The sequence below is a fragment of the Sceloporus occidentalis genome, unplaced genomic scaffold, assembly GCF_023333645.1.
Source record: "Sceloporus occidentalis isolate IW3139 unplaced genomic scaffold, rSceOcc1.0.p SCAF_3, whole genome shotgun sequence".
Taxonomy (NCBI): Eukaryota; Metazoa; Chordata; class Lepidosauria; order Squamata; family Phrynosomatidae; genus Sceloporus; species Sceloporus occidentalis.
This window is the reverse complement of record NW_028316983.1, coordinates 93,841,930-93,867,473: the sequence shown is the minus strand read 5'-3', so window position 1 is coordinate 93,867,473 and position 25,544 is coordinate 93,841,930. Positions and strand designations below refer to the sequence as shown.

The window sequence follows — 25,544 nt, the reverse complement described above, 5'->3', positions numbered from 1 at the left end:
TTTTTCTGTGGAGATTGAAGAATCCATCCCCCAAATTCCTCCAAATGATGTGTGGAGGGATCACATTCTACTTTGATATAATGAGGAATATTTAAATTGTGTAGACAAGCCCAAAGATCAGAGATCCAGACATTAAACAACACCATATCATTTCCGCATCTATATGCACCCAACACAATTCTTAACATTAATTTATCCTAAAAACACTCAGGTTTCCAATTTTTCCACCTTAGGTTTCTCCCGTCCAGTCAATTCTCATTCAATTTATTTCCCTTGAACGTATCCACAAATCAGTTTCCCTGCCATTAACCGAAGCCCCATCATTTCTTCTCTGCTGTCCAAAAGAGAAATACAAATCCCAATTTTTCTCTTCCCCATGTCTTCACAGACCTCTTTTTCAGCTCACTTCAAGTAAAAACCTGATCATAAAATTGTGAGAAAGGCTGAGATATAACACTTGGATTTTTAACAGAAATTTATAAGATGTTTAGTCATGTGCTTGCTTGAATCCTTCTGAAAAACACAGATGCTAAAACTCTGATTTTATTTTGTTGTTTTTCTCTGAATTCTGCCACCATCTCCCTCTCCCCGCCTTTTTTTTTTGCTAGCTATCAGGTTGTGAGATCTTTTCTGACCACATGAAGATCCATGCATATTTTAGTACATATTTTTCCAAATATGCATACTTTTTCATAATGCACCCAATCTTATATCCTTGACTAAAACATGCTTGTGCACATTTTTCACAAATGCAAATTCTGAGTTGTGCACATTTATTTATCTATAATTCAACGATCAGGGGCTGGGGAGGGGGAAAGAATCTGCTGCTTCTGGATTCTTTCTAATGATGGGAAACCAAAAGTTTTGTGAACACATCAGTTTGTAGTATCATTGATCACTAATTGGATACATCTCTTTATTTTTAAATCAGGTAATGTCATTTCCTTTTGTCTTTGCTGTCATTACTGAAAGAGGCGGAAGCAAGGAAACAAAAAGTACAAGGGTATTTTTCCAACCAGCCCTCATCAGATGTGCAGCCAGCTTTCTTCCACCTTGCAAAGCATCAGGAGACATGTAGCTAACCAGCTTTCACCACAGGAACAAACCATGAAAGAAATATTAAATATTTTAAGCTCCTCCACCACTATACTGATATTGAAACTTTGGATTCTTAAAACCTATGCCAGGACCCTTAAACCAGGAGCCAGGAAATGTGGCCAGCTACATTTTCCTTCTTCAGCTATGATGTTCTTTTTCTAAAAAGCAGCAGGTGACACTGTATGAATCCTGCAATCATAGATCCCCAGGTGTGTTGTTCTCATTTCCTGTACAATATTCATCTCTAGAATGCATAAACCACCATACTTCAGTATTTCTGAATAGGGAATTGTCCCTGTGGGAATCCCTGGACATGTGACTAACATATGCAACCCATATGCATAAAATATACTATGCAGAGTAGACCTTGTGAGTCTTCTCAGAATAGAATACATAGGCAAGAAAAGCTTTTGTTGCAATCACACTGTTATTCCAGTCCACATTCTACCACAGATTAATAATACCTCTGCTTCCACACACAATGCAATTGTTTTATTAAATCATTACACAGACATACATGCACACACCACACTTCTTGGTTCAGGTGGTATGAATCATGCAAATTTATGCTGCGTTTATGCTAAAGACTAATTTTAATAAGGGCACTGGCATCCCCTGTGAATAAGGCTTGGAGCCAGGTTTCTAAAAGTAGCTTTCCTTCAGCTGGTATAAGAAACCTATGGGAAGCCAGCAAAATACATTCATTACAGTGTTCGTAGTTCAACTTGCTACTCTTCCCTTCACTCTTTTGTGTAACTTTGAAAGAAAATGTTGCATCAGGATCTTTTTAATAACAGGTCACTGGAGTCCATTACAATTCAACACCAAAGTCTCATTTACTGGAAAAGTCTAAATGCCTCAAATCATTCTGCAGTTTATAAATTTCTTTTTCAAAAAAACCTCTAGTGCATTCTATAATTGTTTTATTATTGGCTAGTGTAAAATAGTATGGTATCTCCCCTTAACAAGCATTACTAACACTAAACCATACCATTCAACACTGTACAGACAGTAGTCAGGTTCAGCAGTTGAGGATTAAATATAGTTCAAGCATACATGAAACCCATAGCTAGAACTGCCTCTTACATGGATTTTACCAGGATATGTGGTAAAATATTCATTACTAAAGTTTACATCACTATTATATTCCTCAGCCTCTATCAACCGCCTTTTTTCCTTAGTTGGATAGGCATAAAAAACAATCTTACCATCCTTTTTATATAAGTCATTTAAAATTATCCCAACATCTCCCAACTCAGTATCATTCCTAGCACTACAAACAGTTGATCACCATTGTTCACTTATGACTTGGGCTAAAAATCTATCCCATAAAGTGGTGCCATGACAATTAAAGTGGTATCAAACTGCTATAACTATATAGTTACACTACCCTCATGAGAACTTTGTTACATAGACTAAGAGTGCTTCTACGCTATAGACATAATGCACCTTGACCCCAGTTTAATTGCCATGGCTCCATCCTACAGAATCCTGGGGTTTGGAATTTTGTTAGGCACCACCATTCTTTGACAGAGAAGGCTAAAGACCTTGTAAAACTACAAATCCCAAGATTCCACAGAATGGAGCTACAGCACTTAAAATGGTGTCAAACTGCATTATTTCTAAAGTGCAGATGCACTTAGAATTTCTTCTGTGGCATAGTAATTTGGAGTATTACAATGATGAAGACATCATACAAATTTTATAAAGGTCACTAATTCTTACTCTAGATTGATTCATTTTTTATTACTATTCATTAATTTAGCTTCTTGACAATACTGTCTTCAGTTATTTAAGAGCAAGGTTTTCTCACTTGGCATACTGCTGATTTTCATGGGACATTCCATATTTATTTTAAGGAAATGTAATATTGCTAGATTAACACTATAATCCGAATTATTTAACTAGCCTTGAAAGCTTCATGGCGGTGGGAGAAACACTATATTAATACAGAGTAACAATTTATTGATGGCACACCCTAGGCACAAATACTCGTATATAGACTGGCTAAGAAAAGGGCAAACTAGCAACTGTGTCTGACTTCGCCACACTTAGGGGAGATTTTTTTTTCCTGGTAGCTGGCCATCAATCATAATCATCACAGATGATGCAACAGATTAATCAATGTTTCAAAATTTAATCCCTTCCTCCAAACATCTTCAGTACTTTAAGAAATTTATATCAAATGCTTCCTCTGTCTCCACAACATAAGCAATTTATTAGAATGTTTCAAAGCCTTTTCTCTATGATAACAATAACCTTATAATTCTTACTTAACAACTTTGATTTGAAGGATTCTGTTTGTACGTTCCACTAAACAGGGTTACCTCTGAGTGGATATGTGTAGAAACAATTTCTTTTATAATTTCTTCATAAATGTTGCCTCTTCTGTTTCTCATTTCCTACTATAGATTGACTTCTTTGACTGTAACAATTGAACTACTGTGCTATTTTCCCAAGTATATTTCTATGTTATAATATTTGTTTTAAGTACAAATGCCATAATCCTGTATCACTTTTTACTTAATGCAAATTTATTCAATTTAGTAGCAGAGGTGCTTAGTAAATTGAAAAGATGTGTATCAGGACGTTGGTAGGAATGCCTGATGTACATTGGTGCCCGATGTCCATCGGTCCCATTGCAGTGGTAACTTTGCTGGCTCTGCTACATACTAATGTAACAGCAGCCCTCTATTGGATACAAACATTACAAAAGTGCCCAATTCTCATCCTGCATATGTAAATCCACTTATGAAGATGTAGCTTCCATACATAATTCTAGTCAATATTATTTGAATGCTTGTTGTAAGTATGCCATGGATGTCACTGGATATATCTGTTAGCTTTGGACTCGTCTTGACCTATCCAATTTGTGTTTAATGTTTTCTACTATTTTTCTTATCTATCTTTTTCAGTTCTTGTATTTCTGCTTTCAATTTCTCCAGTTTCATTTCTTTCTTTTTTTCTGATTTGCACTTGCACTTACAAATTGCTCTCTCATTTAAGCTGTAAAGGTGTCCTAAATTACTTTTAGTTGTCTCATTGACAGAAGAGGGAAAAGGCAATTTCCTATTTTATCTTTTCTGTTCAACCATTTTTATTTTTATTTTTAAAATCAAACTACTGAATTTCTAGCTTTAACTCCTTGACAGAGCAAACCTGGGCATATCTTCACAGAAGTAGTCCATTAAGTTCAATGAGACCTGCTCTGAGGTATGTGTGCATAGGGGGAGCCAGTATGGTATAGCAGTTTGAGCTCTAGGCTACAACCCTGGAGTCCAGGGTCTGATTCTCCGCTTGGCCATGAAAACCCACTGGATGACATTGGGCAAGTGACACATTCTCATACCCTCTAAAAAAAAAAATCCCATGATAGGTTTGCCTTAGGGTCACCATAAATTGGAAATGACTTGAAAGACACAACAACAATGTGTGCATAGGAGTGTAGCCTTAATCTTTCCCTTCTCCATTTCCATTCCAAATAGCGGGCATGGTTAGTGGATTTTTAGGACTTTGTCATTTCATCTACAAACCAATGACTACAAACCAGGAGAACTGCATCAACTGTGGGTAATCTGATGAGAACTGTATGTTGGCAAAGGCTGATGTTAAAGCCAGTGGTGTTAAGGGCAGAATCAAAACTGTTACTGCTTTTCTTCTCTTTCTCTAACCCACCCCCTTCCCTCTCTATCTTTCTCTATGACCTTCCTTTCTCCCTCTTTCTTCCTCTCAACCTCCCCTCAACTACAAGGAGAGACACATGACTTTTACTGGAAGTTTGAAGCAACCATCTGCAAAGAGATTTTGAAATCAAGTGGAGAAGGACACAAAATTGGACCAAGGGCTATATGCAATCCTAGAACCAGAGCTTCTAAACTAGTCCAAATGGAAGATAACCCCAGTAGTACGATTTGATAAATTTGCATACCACCAATAAGGGATGGTTAGCAAAATGTGTTCTTTTTTAAATGCTTTTTTTCCTCCATGGACACCAATGAATTAACTTCTGGTTTAATACTAACTAGAGCTTTAGAACCTCCTTTTCTGGACATGTCATATTAGATTCAAGGATTATCCACTCCATAGGCTTGAAAGTGATTTAACAGTCAATCTGCCATCCCAAGACAGTCTGGATATCCGAAGGTCAACCAGGAATTTCTAAGAGTATTCTTAGTATCCTCTAAAAAAAGGATTCTTAGCATCCTCACCAATAGCCCTGACCCCTAATTAGTATAAAATTGATGTATGTTTGTTCATTTGCCCCTATTTTCCTAAATCTTAGTGTGGCATCTTAATGGTATTCTCACTGTGATATGCCTACCATTCAAGGCACACCAAGATAGAGTTGAATGAGGAATAAAGAGAAAAATACTATGCTCTGGAAAGACCAACAGAGAAATAGAGGATAATTCTAGAATTGGCAAACAAGAAAACTATATCAGGAAAAAACCCAGTGAGACCAATAAATGGAGGAGCAACAACAATAACAAAAGTAGAAAACTCAATCATGCTGCTGGTGAGTGATGTTTTCCTTCCAAGGTTTGTGCACACTTTCTGTTATAACTCTTGCCCGCTGAACAAAGAGGAACTTTTTTGTGTTGACTGTGAGGTAGTTACAAGCCCACAAATAAAACAGAAGAGGTAAGTGAGAAACTACTGGGGAAAGAACGAGAGCTTATCTCTATCACACCTGCCTGGCGGTAAAGTGATATAACAGTATGATGTGCACAAATCCAAACTAGAAGAAGGTGGCACTTAAGAATGAAGAAGATGGAATGAAAATGTATACACTGCATACATATAAAATATAGACCTCTATATACAAATATACAATATGAAGTACAATCCTTATACAAATACTTATATGTAAAAATATGATTTTGCTACTGCCATTTCATGATTCAGTTGAGCAATGCAAAATGTCTGGTGGCTCTTCGGGCTCTTTGAGGATTCTACATCTGTAAGAGTCTATAAATCTCTTTTCAAGTTCTAGCAGTAATGTTACAGTGCTGTAGTTCTGATGTCCCATTCTTAGGGACACTTTTGACAAGATATAGAATTGAATATATTGTTTGGAGTACAAACATTAGGCAATCAGTCTAAACATTAAGTCTTAACAAAATCCCACCCACTTTTTCTGGTATAAACTGAAATAGTTCCAGGAATATAGCAGAAGCCTCATTTTCCAAACTCAGATTCAATAACTTCCCTAGCCCTCTTCCCTGCATTTTACAAATCTATAATACTACTCTTGCTGGCCTCATTATCTAGTATTTTATACAGTCCTGGTGCTAATGGATAAATCGGAATGTACAGTCAGCCCTCCATATCCATGGATTCAAGCATCTACTGCTTGAAAATATTCAAATATATATATAAATTCTCAGAAGCAAACCCTGATTTTGCCATTTTATATAAGGATTACCATTTTATCAATCCATTGTATTTACTGGGACTTGAAAGTCCATGGATATGGTATCCAAAAGGGGTCCTGGATTGGAACCACACTCCAGTGGATACCAAGGGGCCACTGTACTGTACTTTAGTTAGAAATGGGCACGTACTAAACATTCCAGAGCTCTACCCATAAAAGTGATGATTTTGTGAGAAGAACCTTCAGAAGAAACCAGTAACACTGAGATGCTGCAGAAGGAGTGAATATACCAACATTTCAAAGCACTGTTTTCAGTCTGTGGGTTCAATACTCCTCAAGTACAAAACACAGAGGAATGTGTGTCAGAATCCCATAAGTAAGTACATGAAATACAAATTAAACTTCACTTATTGAAAAAGCACTGTAGGTGCACTCATTTTCCCAATGTCCTTGTGAGGTAGATGGAATCTCCATTTTTAAAAATGGATACTTTGAGGCAGAGAACTGAGCCAAACTACTCAAGACCACAAAGAATTCAGTGCCCAATACCATCTAAGAGGTATGAGAGTTGGGACCACTATTTCAAATCAGGCTAACAGACCTTCCTTAAGATCATGTACAGCAGTTAATAAAAGTTCTGCTACAAAAAGAGTGGATAACTGAGTGCAGAAGGTAGCTGTGTTGATCAATGACAAGAGAATTTGAGTCAGCATCCAAAAAATCTGAATTGTTCACTGCTATGAAAGCAGCTTGTCATTCACAGCACATGAATCACTCTTGAGCTTCAGACATACAAAATGCTCTTGTATAGAAATTAACTGGAGTTCAGGAATATTACTCAGCCCATTTCTAATCTTTCCATGATGAATTTGTACACCTGCATTAAAAAAACAAACATCCAAATCACATACATAGCTGATCCATACAAGCTAAATTCAAGTACTCATAGAATTTTCCCAAATAGTCAGAATATTAAGAACATTATCATCTTAAAACTAAACTCTTTTCATGTGGATTTTTTTTAAAAAAAAAGCCTTTTAAAAAATAAAAAATGCATTTTTCTATCTCAATCCTGAAAGACAGAAGAAGCATTTATGTCTTCTGTGGGTTGGTAGGTTTTTCATCTTGTCCTAGATTAGAATCATCTTGTTTATTTTGTGGTAGGCAATACCTAGGTAGAGGCAATCAAGGCAGTTGTAAATATCATTTGCCTTGCATGGAACATAACACTACTAGTGGTGGACTGTGAGAACCAACATCAAGACACTGTCCAGTTGGGATGTGTAAATATTATTGAATGCTTCTTAGCCCATTCAGCAAATACTTTCTTTTCTGTAATAAACCTGTGGCCTCCATAGGGTGCATTTTCATGCAGGAAGTACTCGTCACATTCATCTCTTCCAGGTTCATAGTAGTGATAAGGAACCTTTCTAAAGCCTTCTGACCTGGAAAAAAGACAAAAATGAAATACATTTTTGGTAACATATCAATGAATTCACTGCAAACCTATCTGTATTATAGCTTGGAAAAACTACTTTGTGGGGCTACAACCCAAATAATCTCTTGGCACACACAGCCTCAAAGCACAGTAAAAGCAATGGGACAAAAAAGAAAGAGAGAGAGAGAGAGAGAGAGAGAGAGTGTGTTATGAAATGTGAGTTAAATATACACTGTCAAAAAGATAGTAGAAATATTCATGAGTATAGCAATGAACCTTAAGTCTACACAGTTACAGAGCTGCTTTAAACATTATCTGTACGTACACAGTTTTAGGCATAAAGACTCATCATACTCAGCATACCTAATGTGTTTTACATTTACAATCACAGCTTGCTGGGAGAAAGTGGGTCACTTATTTGGACTACAGTTCCCAGAATCCCCAACCAGCATAGTCATGGGCATGGAAACTATAATACAAACAGCATTTCCCCCTACAAGTTCTGTAATACCACAACATATATGAATGCAACGAATACAGATATCATGTTTGAAATGTGGATTATCTCATGGGCATGTCCATCAAGTTTGACTGTTGTATAATGTATAATATCTGTAAGATTGCTTGAGAAAGTCTGCAGTGTGAGTCCACAGAGCAATAGGTTTTGCCACATTGGGTCCAGTGTTATCAATTATGCTAACACACAATCACTCAGTTATGGTTTCAACAGTTGCTGTCCATTCTGCTGTCTATGGCGCGATACATACTTGCATTTTGTAGCGTGCCGGCGGCGATACTAGGGTTAGGGAGCGTGCACCATTTAGACACTTTCTAACCCTAGTATGTACTCCGTACGTCAAAATGGCGGCGCCCCGTTACACATGGGCGCCGCCATTTTGACGTGACGGACGCTTAGCCTTTGTGACGCCACAAGTGCACCATTGGCGCATTGCAACTTCACAAAGGCGCCACAAGAAGAACCCGCTTTTTGCAGGTTCTTTTTGTTCCACAACAGAGCTACGCGGTTTGTCCACTGCGGCTCCCTCGCAGAGCAAACCAGGGCAGTGGGAGACCTTTTGCGTGGTCTGTATCCCACCTATGAATATTAAATAAATCAGATGGCCAGTTCTGAGAATTTTTCTTGATTCTCTAATTTTGTAAGTGTTACTTTTAGAACTATAACTCCCACAATCCGCTAGCTACCATGATGGCAGGGCTTCTGGGAGTGTAGTTCAAAAAGGCAATTCCAAGCTTTTTTTAAAAAAACTTCCCTGTTGCAAACTCACCAGACTCCAGCTTTGGAGGCTGAGAGAGTGTGACTTGCCCAAGGTCACCCACTGGATTTCTATGGCTGAGTGGGGATTCAAGCCCTGGTCTCCCAGTGTCCCAGTCCAACTCTCAGACCAGTATACCATGCTGACGCTCAGTTCTGTCATTAACAACTTACAAACAGCTCACTCTGTCTACTATGTTGTAGCCAAACAGCAAGATATTTTGGTATATCTTATTCTTGGGGAAATTAATTTTCCAACAGTTATCTTCCACAATTGCCCTTTAATTACTGTGTCCAAACAGTGGAAAGCAAAGTAATGCCATGCAAATGTAAAGCATCCACAGTCAGGTGTACCTTCCAATGTGCATTTTTATGTACATCTAATTTAGGTCTATGGTTTCTGATATGCTAAGTGATACAGTACATCAATGAAAGTGTGTCTGCTTCCATGGGCAGATCTGCTGAGCTGAATCAGAACAAAGCAGTTCTTATTATTTCTATCTGTTTGCTGGATTCTAGGAGAGAATAGATTTGTTCTTTTCAGGTGGAACAACACTCTTAACAGCACAAGAGCTGTTCAAAAGCAAACAGAAATGTTTCCTGTTCCCCCATTTCATTCCGCTTTGGCAGAAAGTCTTTGATTTTAAAAGTTCTTTGTGACATTTGACATTAAACTTTTGTAAATGCTTTTATTTAATCAATACCACATGCCATCTGGGGACTAAATACACAGACAATAAAGTGCCACATCAATACAGATTGCTGGGATGGGGTGTGGGAGATGACTTTGTCATCCATTTCTTGGATTTACGGCATTAAAATGAATGGTGAAATTTTGACAAGGCATCCGAATTGTAGATGCATGAAAATAATTTCCTGTGATCTTACTTGCAGTAGGTATCATTTATCATCCCGTAGACATGTATTCTGTAGCAAGCATCCATGGCCAGAATTAAGGTAAACCAACCGGTGCTGAGATAGGATCCTGACTGAATTCTGTAAAAGACACAGCAGACTGCATTGAGAAATTGCACTCACTATCTCAAAAGCACATCATCTTTTACATGGCACAAAACAGCATTCAGCAACTTGACAAATCAACAAAAAATATCTTGTTGTTTTGCATTATCTATAGCTCTCCTTCCATGCTGGCTTTCTAGGTTAGCCAGGAACAGAAATACCATATGCTAATCCTGTGGTCCCATCCATCCATCCATCCATCCATCCATCCATCCATCCATCCATCCATCCATCTTCCACCTTTCTGCATTAATTTGCACTTGATAGCGCTAGCAGAAACAAAACTCAAATACAAGCAGAAATATAATTAAAACATAAAAACAGATTAAATATATGATTAAACCACATCAATAAACCAAGACAGCAACATTGAGCCAACTAAAGCCTTTCACTGTAGGCTACAAATTTTTCGAGAAGTTTCATGTATATGCAAAATAGTGGGAGGCAAGAAGGGACTCTGATGGACACCAGAGGCCAACACTATTGCCATTGAACAGGAGTTCCTTTTCTGGAGACCGGAGGAGGGCAAATGTTGTCCCCATATCCAAAAAGAGGAAAAAAGATGATCTCAACAATTATCGTCCAGTTAGTCTGACATCAATACCAAGAATGATTCTAGAGCAGATAATAAAATGGAGAGTCTGTGAATATCTAGAATGCAATGCCATTATCAGAAAAAGTCAACATGGGTTTTAGACAAACAAGTCATGCCAGACAAATCTGATCTCTTTCTTTGATAAAATTACCAGCATGGTAGATGAAGAGAATGCTGTGGATATAGTATATCTTGATTTCAGTAAAGCCTCTGACAAGGTTCCCTATGACATTCTTGTGAACAAGCTTGTAAAATATGGGCTAGACAAGGCAACTGTTACATGGATCTGTAATTGATTATCCGGCTGAACCCAAAGGGTGCTCAACAATGGCTTCTTTTCATCCTAAAGAGAAGTGACCAGTGGGGTCCCACAGGGTTCTGTCCTGGGCCCAGTGCTATTCAACATCTTTATTAATGAGAGATGACAGTATTGGGGGGCATAGTTATCAAATTTTGCAGATAACACCAAATTAGGAGGAGTAGCTAATACCCCAGAGGACAGCATCAAAATTCAAAATAACCTGAATAGAATAGAATAGAAAGCTGGGCCAAAGCTAACAAAATAAAATCCAACACAGATAAATGTAAGGTACTGCACTTAGGGTGGAAAAATGAAATGCACAGATATAGCATCGGGGACACCTGGCTGAATGAGACAACATGTGAAAAGGATCTAGGAGTCCAAGTAGACCACAAGTTAAATATGAATCAACAGTGGGATGCTGCAGCTAAAAAGGCTAATACAATTTTAGGTTGCATGAATAGAAGTATAGTGTCTAGATCAAGGGAAATAATAGTGTCACTCTATTCTGCTTTGGTCAGGCCTCACCTGGAATACTGTGTCTAGTTCTGGGCACCACAATTCAAAAAGGACATTGAGAAACTGGAGCATGTCCAAAGGAGGGCGACCAAAATGGTGAAGGGTCTGGAAACCATGCCCTATGAGGAAAGACTTAGGGAGCTGGGGATGTTTAGCCTGGAGAAGAGAAGGTTAAGAGGTGATATGATAGCCCTGCTTAAATATTTGAAGGGATGTCATATTGAGGAGGGAGCAAGCTTGTTTTCTGCTGCTCCAGAGAACAGAACCTGGAACAATGGATACAAGCTACAGGAAAAGATATTTCACCTCAACATTAGGAGGAACTTCCTGACAGTAAGGGCTGTTAGACAGTGGAACACACTCCCTCGGAGTGTAGCGGAGTCTCATTCCCTGGAGGTCTTTAAACAGAGGCTGGATGGCCATCTGTCTGGGATGCTTTGATTGAGAGTTCCTGCATGGCAGGGGGTGGGATTGGATGGCCCTTGTGGTTCTTCCAGCTCTATGATTCTATGATTCCCAAGCACCACCTTTCTGACCCCTCCAGGAAAGACTGGATCTAACATAAAATGGTGCCACACATCAGGGCCTAAGTTCCATATAGCATAATTGGGCTTACTTATAGATATCCAGCATAGTGTAGAGGTTTCAATGTTGGATTATAATTCTGGAAACCAGAGTTTGGATATTATCCCATGGCTTAATAAATCAATTTACTTCTATCTGGCTTAAAGCTTAAATCGAGCGGCATGACCCCTGCGATTTCCCCAAATGCAGGAAACTCAACTGCATAATTCGTGGTAGGAAATGTCCGCCAGAGCACTCCTGGAAGTGAGGATGAACCCAGGCTGTGTTCAGGTGGCAAATTCAGTAGCAAAAACCTTCTGATAACATCAGGATGCCACCCAATTTAAGCTTTAAGACAGATAGAGGTAAATTGATTTATTAAGCCGTAGGATAAGCTCCTTTGATTCCCCTCTCGGCCATGGAAATCCACTGGGTAGCCTTGGGCTAGTGACACTCTCTCAGCCCCAGAAAAACCCTGTGATAGATTGCCTTAGGGTCACCATAAGTTGAAAATGACTTGAAGACACACAACAACATGAGTAAATATACATAAGATTGGGCAATAAATTTGCAAAAGGTGGAAACATACATGTCATCACTGAAGTACACAAAGTGTCACTCTACAGACGTTGTTAAGTTGGAACTCCCATCATTCCTCCCCCATTGGCTATGCTAACTGGGGCTTCTGGGAGCAAGAGCAGCTGAGGGCTTTCATTTTATTGGCATGATGAATTTGCTGTAGGTTTTACTCTGATTTTGAAAGGTGCTATTGGAAGGGCTGAATCTTTTTTTAAAAGGATAGTGTTCAGCATCCTGTAAAGTTCCACTGAAGTCTCACAACAAGATTTGCCAGCCCCACTGACATGGAACTGCCAGACTAGAGGGCCGTCATTTGCCCTCTCTTATCATGATAAGCTATTTAACTACAAATGTGACATAAATATATAGAACCCCAGTGTAGCTTCTCAGTGCTTTAACTAAATAATAATGTGATGATCTTATGTACCTCTTTGGATCAAAACTTGGAAATTCAGCCCTCTTCAAATGCTTAGTTGTGAGCGAAGAAGCTGATGCCACTTTAAGTGGCATAGCTCCATCCTACAGAATACTGGAACTTGTAGTTTGGTGAGGTACTTCAGAATTTTCTGCTAATGCTATATTTTAGGAGAGTGGACTAGAGCTCTCTAGCAGAGTACTCTAATGACTTCAGCAAACTACAAATCCTAAGATTCCATTAGTGTGGAGCCATTACAATTAAGCACTTTTGAACTGCTATGACTGTGATTATAGATAATGTCCTAGTTAATTGGGGTAGATCCTGTAGAGTGGAGCCTGCTTTGTGTTCCTAGACACTTTCGCCATTCACATGATTGCTAGCTGTGTGTGAGCAAACCCAGGGCTTATTACAACTACAAATAAGAAGCTGCTGATGTGTTTGGTGGTGTATCCATGACATGGCTTACATTCAAGACAATACAAATGAAAAGATGCTCATGAGGGATCTTCTCATTTGAAGGCATCTCCTCTGAGAGTCAGATGAGCAGGATCAATTTTAGCTTATAAACAATAGCTTAGTATAGAAATCCCAGTTTGCTTTAGGTTGAGAAGAAGACAAGAATCACCATAGTGGAGGGAACTAAAAGACTATCTGTTCCAGCATTCTGTTTCCAGGGTGGCCAACCTGGTACCTGGGAAGTCCACAATTAGGACATTTGTCCAATAGGACCCTCCTGCTCAGGATCCCTAAAAGTTAAGCCTCTAAGAGGCAATATATAGTTTTTACAACTAGTAGCCAGGATAGCCTTATAATCTGTGAATTTTTCTAGTTTCTTTTGAAGCTGTGAGTGGCCATTACTGCAACATAAAATAATGTACTCCATTGCTTAAATATGCCCTGCCTGAAGAAGCACCTTCTTTTCTCAGTCCTGAATCTTCCACCATTTATGTTTATTGGACGACACTGATTTCTAGTATGAAAGAGGGAAAGGTTGTTCACAGATTGCATTAAATACTGTATCATCCATTTATCTGTGCACACAGTCTGAGATAGAGCTTGGAAATTACTAGTGTTCATTAAGATTAACATGCTAAATCTGTATAGTGATTAACTCATTAGATTGCCTGATTATGCAGAAGTTAATCCTATACTCTAAAAAGTTACTTGGTTTAGAATGTTAGCATTTATTAGAATGGACGGCACTTTCTCTGGCAGATTCAATAAAACCAGAAGTCCTGAGGAGGAAAAGGATTAGGACTGGAAGAAATGGATTACATTGCTCTGTTGCTTGGCAGGATATTTGGCTTGGTCTCTCATTAGTGAAAACTGAAATAAAGATGGGATAGTTGAGAAGCAATGAAAGAGATAGGATTGAGGAACGTTCGGAGGAGAAACACAAACCAGTGACAAAACAGAACTGAACAGGTTGCAAGATGAGGTCCAATTTTAGCACATCTTTTCCCAACTTGACAGATGTGTTGGGCTCCCATCATTCCCAGGTAACAATCACGTTATGGATTTTGTAATATATCTGGGGGAAACATTCCATCTGGTGAAAAAAAAAATCAAGGCTGGTGGAAAGCAACTTTCAAATGACAAGAAGAGCACCTTTGAGAGACTACATGACAAAATGTGACCCTAAGGGTCAATTGTGATGACTGTCTTGTCAATCTCTGCAAATCCCATATCAAGAACTAATATCTTCAGTAATGAGTTAATCAATGATGGCTCAATAAATTAAACAAATTCAGATATTAGTGCTGGTAGCTATTTAACAAATAAATTTTCATATCTTTGACATTTGGGATAATTGGATTGATTTTCAAAGCTAACATTTCAAGATCTGTAGAATATGGTAATTTATAGTCACCACCATACTGGTCTTGATAACCCATCTGTTATTGCCATGCTTCTTTTATAAAGCTGTACCTTGTCTCATGCTAAGTACTGGAATATGCATTTTTATTTCCTTTACTTCTACCATCGTCCTATCAACATGCAAGTCCTACTGAATACAATGGGACCTACTTTTATGAAAACCTGTGAGAGATTACGCTACTGATGTCCTTCACTTTGATGGGAGAACTCTTAATAAAGTCACACTGAGGCTGAACTTTTCTTTAGTGCTTACAACTGCCAGCTTAGCATCATTTCTTTGATCATCCTCTTTATTTATTCCCACGAGTTTCAATGGACACTCAGAAAAGCACTTCTATTAGCCACATGGAATAGTTACTCCGAATTCCACTTGTACAGGTTGAGTATCCCTTATCTAGAATTCCAAAATATGGAATATTCCACAATCCAAAACTTTTTGAGTTACATACATAGCTGTATTGTATTTTGTGAGGCTGGAGAGAGACATGACTGAAGAGAGATGCAAAGATCTGTGAAATGGTGGGAGGCGTGGATTTGTGCCAAGCAGTACACTTGAATTCCTGCCATTTTACAGATCCTCAGTCACCCTCCAGCGTCACTGTTTCTCATTATGTATATACAGTGGGCCCTCCATTATCGCAGTACCTGTCTTCTGTTCTCACAGAAGGCATGTGCACCATTAAAAACAACAGAGGTTGTCCCTCCGTGGATCTCAGATCCATGAGTTAACGAGGGCTGACTGTATAAAAATACAGGCATTCCATAATCTGGAAAAAAAAAATCTAAATACGGAACATTTCTGGTCCCAAGCATTTTGGATAAGGCATACTCTACCTGTAATTCTCAACCCAATTCTGGTGTAACAACAGAAGATAGGTACTGCCTGACATAACTATGGGCCTGAACAGACAGGCTTCGGGTCACTTTGGAGGTAAGCTGTTTAAATGCTGTATGAGTCCAAAGAGGATGGAAGCCATGCCAAAGCCACATTCCAGTTCTAAGCAGCTTCTGGCCTCTTAAGATGCGTGTGGCATTTAAACAGCATACTTCCACAGTGACCCAAAGCAGCTTTATTTTGGCCTGTCTGTTTGGGCCCTAAATTTAGGCATTTTTAACCAGCTTCCTTCCTCAGGAACAAAAACATGCTACTATGGACTTTTAAAGCAACCAGTTTAGGGTGATATTAGGCATTTTCCCAAAGTACTATGAAGAAAGAGGGGTCTGCTGATAATGGAGGTTTATTGGAAAGTACTCTATTGACAGTACCATCTAAAAGCTGTTATACTCAGGAGCAAACAGGAATTTATAAAAAGAATTAATCAATATTTTATGTCTTGTTTTAACAACATAGGACTTTAGTCTTCTCATCAATATACTTCATGGCAAGATAAACAGAAACAGACAAGTAAAGTCTCAGATACCTTCCCTGGGAAATGTTAGTCAAGACAGAATACAAATTCTGTTGTTTAAAGCAGAACTCTGCTTTTGACTTTACCTTTCTTTCTTCAGCTAATGAAGGAATACAGCAAAACTGCGGGATGATTTTTAACACCTTGCAATTCCATCTAATACTGTAAACTTGTTTGCGACAAGCTAATGAAGACAATGTTGGAAGTGTGAAAACAAATTTAAACTTCCCTAAAAGGTCATAAAGCCTCTAAGTATCATCAACAACATTCTCCAAAAACATATTGAGGAATGGATATGCAATAGATCTGCCACTCTTCAAAGTTGTAATAACACTAGTACTGCTAAAAATAGCACCATGCATTTTTCAATAAACAATTTCTTCTAAAGAAGACATGTCTGCACATTAAATTGTGTTAAATCCAGCTATAATTCATGTCATAAGGAAAGTAAATAGCATATGTGTTTACAATATTGGGTGCATTTATAACACATTAAAAACCCTACATTTTGGATTGTTTTAATTGTCCTGTATTGAAATATCTAGTTGTTAATATTATGCACTGGACCTGTTTTTCTACGCATTTCTGCCCACCTATCTGAATGTGTATATCATGACTCGAAACATGGGTAAGTGTGCTATAATTGTTTCCAAAATGGTGATGAAAAAGGAAAAACAGAACCAAATATACATGAACCATCATTTTAGCTTGTTAGCCTACAAAGGCAAGAACTTGGCCTAGATCTGCTCAGTCCAACAGCTGCGAGGCATCTTGGGCATCCTGTCTGGAGGATAGATTTGGAGAAGCACCATTTTGTAACAAATCTTTCCCATGACTAATCCTTAGCAGGCAATTTAGTGGCCAACTGAAACACCGAATTGTAAGATTGCATCAGAACCATCATATGCCCATCACTACACCAGCCGGGGGACCAATCCAAGTCAGCGCCAGGCCAGGAAAGCACAAACCGAGCTTTGATTTCCTGGCAGACGCTCAGTCCTTATGATTTCACTTTAACTATAAAAATAAATAATAATAAAACTTTTGTTTGTATCCCGCTTTTTGTAAAAACAATCAAAGCGGCGAAAAACATATAAAATCATAAATAATATACATAATCCCCTTTAAAAAGAATTAAACACATTGAGATTAAAATTACATAATTCATATTTAAAATCCAATAATCACAAGCCGCGTTATAACAAGACCAAGAATATGTATGGGAGTGATTACTATATGGCCAAGGACTTTATTCTGGAAAGGCCTGCTGGAAGAGATCCATCTTCACAGATTTTTAAAAAGTGTCTAAGTAATTTGATGGATCTCATCTGGCAGGCCATTCCACAGGCTGGGAGCAGTTGCAGAAAAAGTCCTCTGGGATGTGGCAACTAGCCTGGTCTTTAAGGGTTGCAATAAATTTCTCCCAGAGGACCTGAATCCTCTGCCTTGGCAACATCCTATGGAATCCTGGGGTTTATAGTTTGGGGGCCATTTTGCATGACACAATGATAGTGCTATATACAGTTGGCCCTTCCCTTATGTAGGAGATCTGTTCCGGGCTTGTTCCTGCTGGGGTGTGGGAGAAGCCTTTCCGACACAGCTTCCAGCATATTCTGGAAGCCGTGTATAGCGTGCCCACATATGATGCGGGTGCACTGTACTACTTTAAGTTAATGGCAACATCTTATAACTTACCGGAAGAGATCCATCTCATCACCACCATAGAAGCCTTTAAGAAGGCATTTAAGACGGATCTCTTCCAGTGAGCCTATCCACCTGATCTTTTATAGTGGATCTTACAGAATTTTCTACAACTGATTCAATACTACAGACACAGATCTGGCTATGTTAATGATTTTACTGTATTTTGGCGTAATTTTATTGATTATTTTATGTAGTATGGTATTGTGTAAATGTATTGCTTGATTTTATTGGTTGTAATCCCGCCTTGATCCACAGGGAGAGCTGGGAAATATTATTATTATTATTATTATTATTATTATTATCATTATCATTATGGTATCCTGGGATTTGTAATTTGTTGAGGCACTGGAGCCCTCTGGCAGAGAATTGTCAGTACATCTTCCTCCACGATAGATTTATAGCAGTTAGAGTGAAATCATTATAACTGAGGACTCTAGACATTGTCTTCCACATTATGGTAAAATATATTTTTATATAAATTACAGCAATTTATATAAATTACAGCAAATACATCAGGAAATTATAGTCTATCAACTGAGATTTTAATCAGGATAACATATGCATATCACACCACCTGTGTTAACTGGGTCTCCAGTTTCAGGATGTTTATGTTACTTGAAACTTTCTGAAGCTAAGAGCTATTCAACAGTGGAATATACTGTCTCTGAGTGTGATGGAGTCTCATTCTTTGGAGGTTTTAAACAGAGGCTGGGTGGCCTTCTGTATTGGTTGTCTATTCCTATATGGCAAAGGGTTGGACTGGATGGCTCTTGTGGTCTTTTCCAACTCTATGATTCAATGATTATATAATTCAATGAAATAGTCTCATGAACCTGCTATCAATTCCATAATAAAATAATTCTCCCTGCCAGTACTTTCTGCAATTAATTTTCCTTTGACCTCACAGTCTGCAGCTCAACCTTCAACCATATGAACTGTATACATGTATATCTGAAATTCTGGATAAGAATCCATGCATTTGCTAGCCTATGTAAGCTCATGCTATAATAAATGCGTTATTCTTTAAAGTTCCACTGGACCTTTTCTTTTCCTGAAATAATTAAACACGTGATTTAGTGGCAATTAAGAAACAGTCCTTGCCGAGAAGTTAAGGCAATGTGTTTTAAGGCAGCCAAGTATTTTGTTCCCTGCCCCCACACATCCCTTACACTGTAAAATACAGTTAAAATGTACAAAAAACTATTACAAGAAGAATAAACTGCAAAAATGAGAAAAATACAGATTTGTCAAGATTAACTTGCCAAAGATTCAGAGGCATAACTGTCACAATATACACTAGCATTTTACCAGCAACAATAGCTCAGAGTTTGGGAACAGAGATATTCTTTTCTGAAATAAATGAAACTCTATATTTACTGAAGAAAGTATCTCAACATAACAAAAGAAGATGGTGTATATTTTTCAAAAGCTTTTCTCTTCCTATTCTCTTGAGATTTGGGGCTTCACAAAGAAATGAATGAATGAATTTAGCTAACTCCAAAACCTTTCATTTAACAAAAAGCAAAATCACCTCCCACAAGGCAGAAGATGAAATGTAATCACACCATGAAACAGGTCTTAGGTAAAGCTTACTGACGAAATTGTAGCTATGGTATGTTCAAGTGACTGAGTTCAGAGCAGAATTTAGAAAAGTGACCTCCTTCGAATACAACTTACAGACCCCTTCTGGCCACCATGGTCACTGGTGTCCAAAAATTAATGTTTCTTAGCCTTCCTTTCATAGTAGCGATCTACTGTTCTCAGAATCCATGAGGCAGCAAGATTATTTGATCATGTTGACATGTTATTGCTGCTTATATCCCATATTGATTATGTTTACTTATATCCCATCTTTCTTCCCATACAGGAACTCAAGACGGCTAACCACAAATTTAAAACAGACTTATCCCAGGCAAATGTACATGGCATTCCCTTTTAGTGAATTCAGTGATATGGCATACACTCTGGCTGCATAACAATTACCCAAAGAAGAGGGCGGTACAGACTGGCATTTAAACGCTGCCCCTTTTGGCTGCACAGCATTACTGCAGAAACCTAACAGAGCAGTAACACTGCACACAAAAAGGAGCCGCCTAAAGTGGCTCCTTTTTTGTGCCGTCAAAAGGGCTGCAATGCAGCCCTATGACAGTACTTCCTGTAGAAGATGTGTGGGCGCTCAGACCCCCACACATCATCAACACACCCCGCATGTAGGAAGTGCTGCTGAAAAGTGGTGCGCCCAGCACATAGTAGGGCTTGAGACTGTGTGGTTGGTGTGCAGTTCCGAGCCCTACTGTTGCCACCAGGACGTCACATCCTGGCAATGTGTATAAAGTCAAGGACTCATTTGACCAAGCCATACGTTGTATCAAGAGATACAGCAGAACTGGAATATATCCACAAACTCCAGTCCATTGATAGTGGTTTGAACAGAGATGATGGTTTGCTGGCACACTACACACATTGTAATACAAGGTGATTTTAAAACAATGGTGATAAACCAAATAAGAATAGCTTCACTTTTGCACCATTCTTTTTGAATTGACCGGTACTAGTTAACTGCATCATGTTGGGGTCTCCTGGCCAGTTTATCACTTCTCCTTTCTGACTCCTAGTCAGCATTACACTACATTCCAATAAATTCCTCTACCATTCATATGGTTATGTACTCACTTTGGCTTTAGGCCAGTGGTTCCCAACCTTCCTAATGCCGCGACCCTTTAATACAGTTCCTCATGCTGTGGTGACCCAAACCCATGAAATTATTTTCATTGCTACTTCATAACTGTAATTAAATAGGTGTTTTCTAATGGTCTCAGGTGACCCCCATGAAAAGGTCATTCGACCCCCAAAGGGGTCCTGACCCACAGGTTGGGAACCACTGCTTTAGGCAATATCCTTCTCCTGCCTTTGTCCCCCAATGACTATAGTTAACCTTGTCACCTCATCATCATAACCACATGTTTTGCATTTCTATTGCTGTTCACACACACAGTCTGCTTATAAAGGCCTGCTCCTAAGCAATTCACTCCATGCATTTGTGGAACTATACTTAAAATCTATGAAAGCTTATGCTATCAACTTACTTTCTCTCAGTTAATCTTAAAGCTGCTACAAGATCCCTTTGCACTGTATCAATTAATCATAGATGGAACTGAATAAAAGTATTCCTAAGGGCATCCACTTCTTGTTTTAGCTAAAGTATGTGGAATGCTGTAATTGCTATAAGAAAATGTACTGCATGCATTCAAATGATTTGCAAATTTTGGTTCATAACAATTTGAAAAAAGAGAAAAAAGGACAGGTTTCCTACACTTTTAATAACTGGGTAGAATTCAGCATGGGTTGACTTATTAAAGGCAAATGAGGCTTTTGCAAATGGCTGCACTATAAAGGATAAAGGATAAAAGTTCTATAAATTTTCTTCGGAAGAATTTTGTGGGGAATTCAGGAAAAAATAGTGCATTTGTTTGACCTTCCTGCGGGTATTTGGATCTAATAATACCAAATACCATTGTATTTGGATCTAATTTTTCCAATGGGTCAAAGGCACCATGTAGGTGGACACATGCATAGGCCCACATATGCATCACTAGATCACTGCAACATCAAATTGTTTATATAAATGAGGCTCTTCAGCTCTAGTGCCCTATATAGAACTTTCATACTAACCCAAGATTTGTTTTTCATATATTCAGTTCACACACTGTTGAGCTGAGAATCATGAAGTGCTAAGCAATCAAGTGGTGTATTTATGTGTGAATTGGCTGTCTGTGATGTCTCACCATACACAAACTAGGCATCAGTTAACCATGGGTGTCTCCACTGACTTGCATGTTGCCTGTAGTTTATACTTGGCACCCACGAAGTTGGATAATGCTGCATGTAGGAACAATGTGCCTGGTAGGATGACTTGGAGAATGAATAAACTCAATAATCATCACTCCTAGCCAAACAAACAAACAAACAAATTGTGAAACAGGAAAAGCTGGTAGTGTGAATGAAACATCTATACTGTATCAACTCACTCCACTCACGATAAGTCAAGGAATTATGGGGACCCTGGCCTATTGGTTATGAATAATATATTGGTGTATGTTGGACTAGCACTCCTACTTACAGTGGGGCCAACTAAACAAGCCACAAAGCTCTGTGCCATGGTTTTCTGTGTTGTCTGAACCTAGGGACAATTGCTGCTTTGGATTCCCCCCCCCCCCCCACATCAAAGAAGGTCTACAGTTTGTTTTATATTTGTTTCTATAGTCCTTTCCTAAAGGTTTGTCTCTAGAATCCTTTTTTTTTTTTTTTTGTATTTTTGAGAAGAAGGTGTGATTAGACCACATGAACTAGCATGCTGCTATTCCATGATAAGCCAAGGTTTCCTTGGATTCCTAGTTGAATGTTTCATGTGATCTTGGTCCAAAACACACTGCAGAAATAATCCAGTTTGAGACTGCTTTAACTGCACTGGCTTAATGCTAGGGAATTCTGGGAACTGTAGTTTTGTGAGACATTTAACCTTCTCTGTCAGAGCATTCTGGTGCCACAATAAACTACAATTCCCAGGATTCCATAGCACTATGCCAAGTCACTTAAAGAGGTCTCAAACTGGATTATTTTTGTCTCAGTGCTGATGAACTGTATGTAAATCTAGCATAATTTTCTTTAAAACAATGTTGTAAAGAAAGATGTGCTTTCTTTGAACATCTTTTGTAACTAACGTACAAGAGTCTGCATTCAAAACTGTATTAAGACGTGAAAGCATCACGTACACAAGTAAATGTAATACTTTTTTCAAATATATATTCTAGTCAATGCTTGCTTTTTCATCTTGTTGGGAATGTAAACTGAACAGAGCTCAGGTTAATCCAGGATCCCTTGAGAAAATTAATTAGGCAGCTCTTCTCACCCTTCTCACACTTGTTTTTCTCTTCAAAATGAGAAGGACATTCACTGTACAGTTGCTAAGAGCATATTTTATTGGAAGATATGGTACGCAACCACAGGAGAAACATACCAGATAGCTCTTAACAGTGTCAAGGCTAACTATTGAAAAGAGTTCATATTCTCATGGGTGAAAGCCAGGGACTGTATTCATCATCCCCCCCCCCCCCTTTAGCCCATGAAGTTAATTAAATAAGTGAACAAATGAACAGGAAAGAGACAAATCTCCAGTGATCTCCTACACATCTTTATAAAACAAGGTTTCATAAAGCGGAATGATGGGAAACAGCTGAAATGCTTAGAAACTGCAATAGTAATAAGAATTTATGTAGTACAATTTATGCAGCAATATGTATTAAATAAATATATTAGTAATGTCTTCATCATCCCTGTATGGTAGAACAGTATTGTTGTGGAATTCTGTTGGTTATTCCCAAACAGAATAGACCCACTGAACAAACTGATGAAAGATGAGTCCACAGATAGGTTAATCCAATTGATATAGTGGCTCTACGCTAGTCAGAAAAGGACTGACAATAGGATTTAAGCCTATATTTTTCCCTTTCCCTCCCTTCTTCCAAGATGTTGTGTACCTAGGCCTATATCTAGCTTCTGCTTCTGGCTAGAGTAGACTTATTGAGTCAATGGGATTTGCATAAGTGTTTAATTCAGCAATTAACTGAGTGAGCCTAGACTACATAGCTAGAACAATTGGATTAAGGCCATACTTCTTTCCTTACTTTTATGTTTATAACATTGAGTGCATCTGCACTGCAGAATTAATCCAGTTTGACACCAATTTAACTGCTATATCTCAATGCTATGGAATCCTGGTATTTGTAGCTTGTTGTGGCACCAGAGCGCTCTGGCTAAAAATCTCATAAAACTACAAATCCCAGAATTACATTGCATTGAGCCATGGCAGTTAAAGTGGTTTCGAACTGGATTATTTCTGCAGTGCAGATGCAACCCTAGTTAGGTAGGCTAGGCCAGAAGAAACTTTGATAGACACGCTGGGCTTCATGACTGAAGAAGAAATATAAAACCAGTTTTCTGGTTTAACCAGAATAACACATTATTATTACAGACAATTACACCACAATATTTATTGGCAGTAATGTAGATGATAGAGCTGCAGCAGAGTGTAAGGGAATAGAGGTTTCTCATGAGGGAAGTAAATATTTACACATTTCAGTTTTGCATTCAAGAATAATAATTTCAATAGCTTATCTCCCTGCTAGGTGAAATTAGAGAAGTCTGTAATATTTTAATAGCACAGGCCTGCAAAACTGAAGGCCATAAAAAACTTTTTTAAAAATGTGTGCTAGTTTTATAGGAATTTGGTATTCTAAATCCAAAAATGACCTCAGATTTGCTTGTACACTTTTTCACAACTTGCTTTGACATTTCTATGTTGTAATATGTGAATGTATGAAATGATCCTGGAAAGAATAATAAAACATAGTTTTTGTGGGTTTTTCGGGCTATGTGGCCATGTTCTAGAAGTGTTTCTTCCTAACAATTCGCCAACATCTGTGGCTGGCATCTGAAGATCTGAAATGCTTGGGACCAGACATGTTTCAGAGTTGGAATTTTTTTGGATTTTGGAATACAAGGAGCAGATTGCATAACTATAGTGTATTTGCAAAGTTGTAGAGAGATGCAAGGGTGGAGAGAGACATGGCTAGAGAAGGAACCTAGGATCTGTGAAATGGCAGGAATCCAAGTGTAGCGCTTGGCATGAATCCACATCTCCTGCAGTTTCACAAATCATTGCTTCTCTTTCCAGCTCCCATCTCTCCATCCTCACACCTCTCTTCACTCTGACAAATGCAGTATATGTGCATACTACACTACTTATACAGTGTATTACAAAATCTAAAATATTCCAAAATTGAAGCTTTGAAGCATAATGTTGGCACTTAAAAAGTTTTGAATTTTGGACCATTTTGGACTATTTTGGATTTCTAAACACGGGATACTTATCCTGTATATGAAATAAACACCTAGATGTCAAAATGTATCACTTAGGAAGGAAATGTACTGTCCTTCTTTCTTTCTTTTTTCTAAACCATTTACAAAAATGAGTGATTATTATGTCAAACATCTGGAAAAATGAAAAAGAAAGGGGACACGTTTGTTTCCTTCCTGTGATGTGGTCACATGTCTAGACTTTTAAGTAGCAACAGCATAAATATATTTAATTTTCTTCTTTTTAAAAGTATTTTTAAAGCTGTTTGCAATGTGGGCACAGAGACACTGGGTAAGAAGGAAGGTAAGTGTGACTTTTGGGAGCATTGCTCCACAGCATTATGCATACTCTGCAAGATAAATGCATTGAAAAGAAAGGAAAGGAAAGGAAAGGAAAGGAAAGGAAAGGGGAAGGAGGACCAAAAGTAATAAAGTTAATTTAACATGGGTAAATGCATG

General features: G+C 38.3%; 1 protein-coding gene across 1 annotated transcript in view; it reads right to left on the bottom strand.

Annotated features, from left to right (window-relative positions):
* Window positions 1-7,723: 7,723 nt before the first annotated feature.
* Window positions 7,724-25,544, bottom strand: part of ST6GALNAC3 (ST6 N-acetylgalactosaminide alpha-2,6-sialyltransferase 3) — a 374,855-nt gene continuing 357,034 nt past the window's right edge. The window contains exons 4-5 of the mRNA XM_089518696.1: window positions 10,072-10,179; window positions 7,724-7,917 (exon numbers count right to left, since the gene is read on the bottom strand). Coding sequence (XP_089374822.1) covers window positions 7,731-7,917; window positions 10,072-10,179 — 295 coding nt within the window. The 3' untranslated portion in view covers window positions 7,724-7,730. The remainder of the gene's footprint in view (window positions 7,918-10,071; window positions 10,180-25,544) is intronic.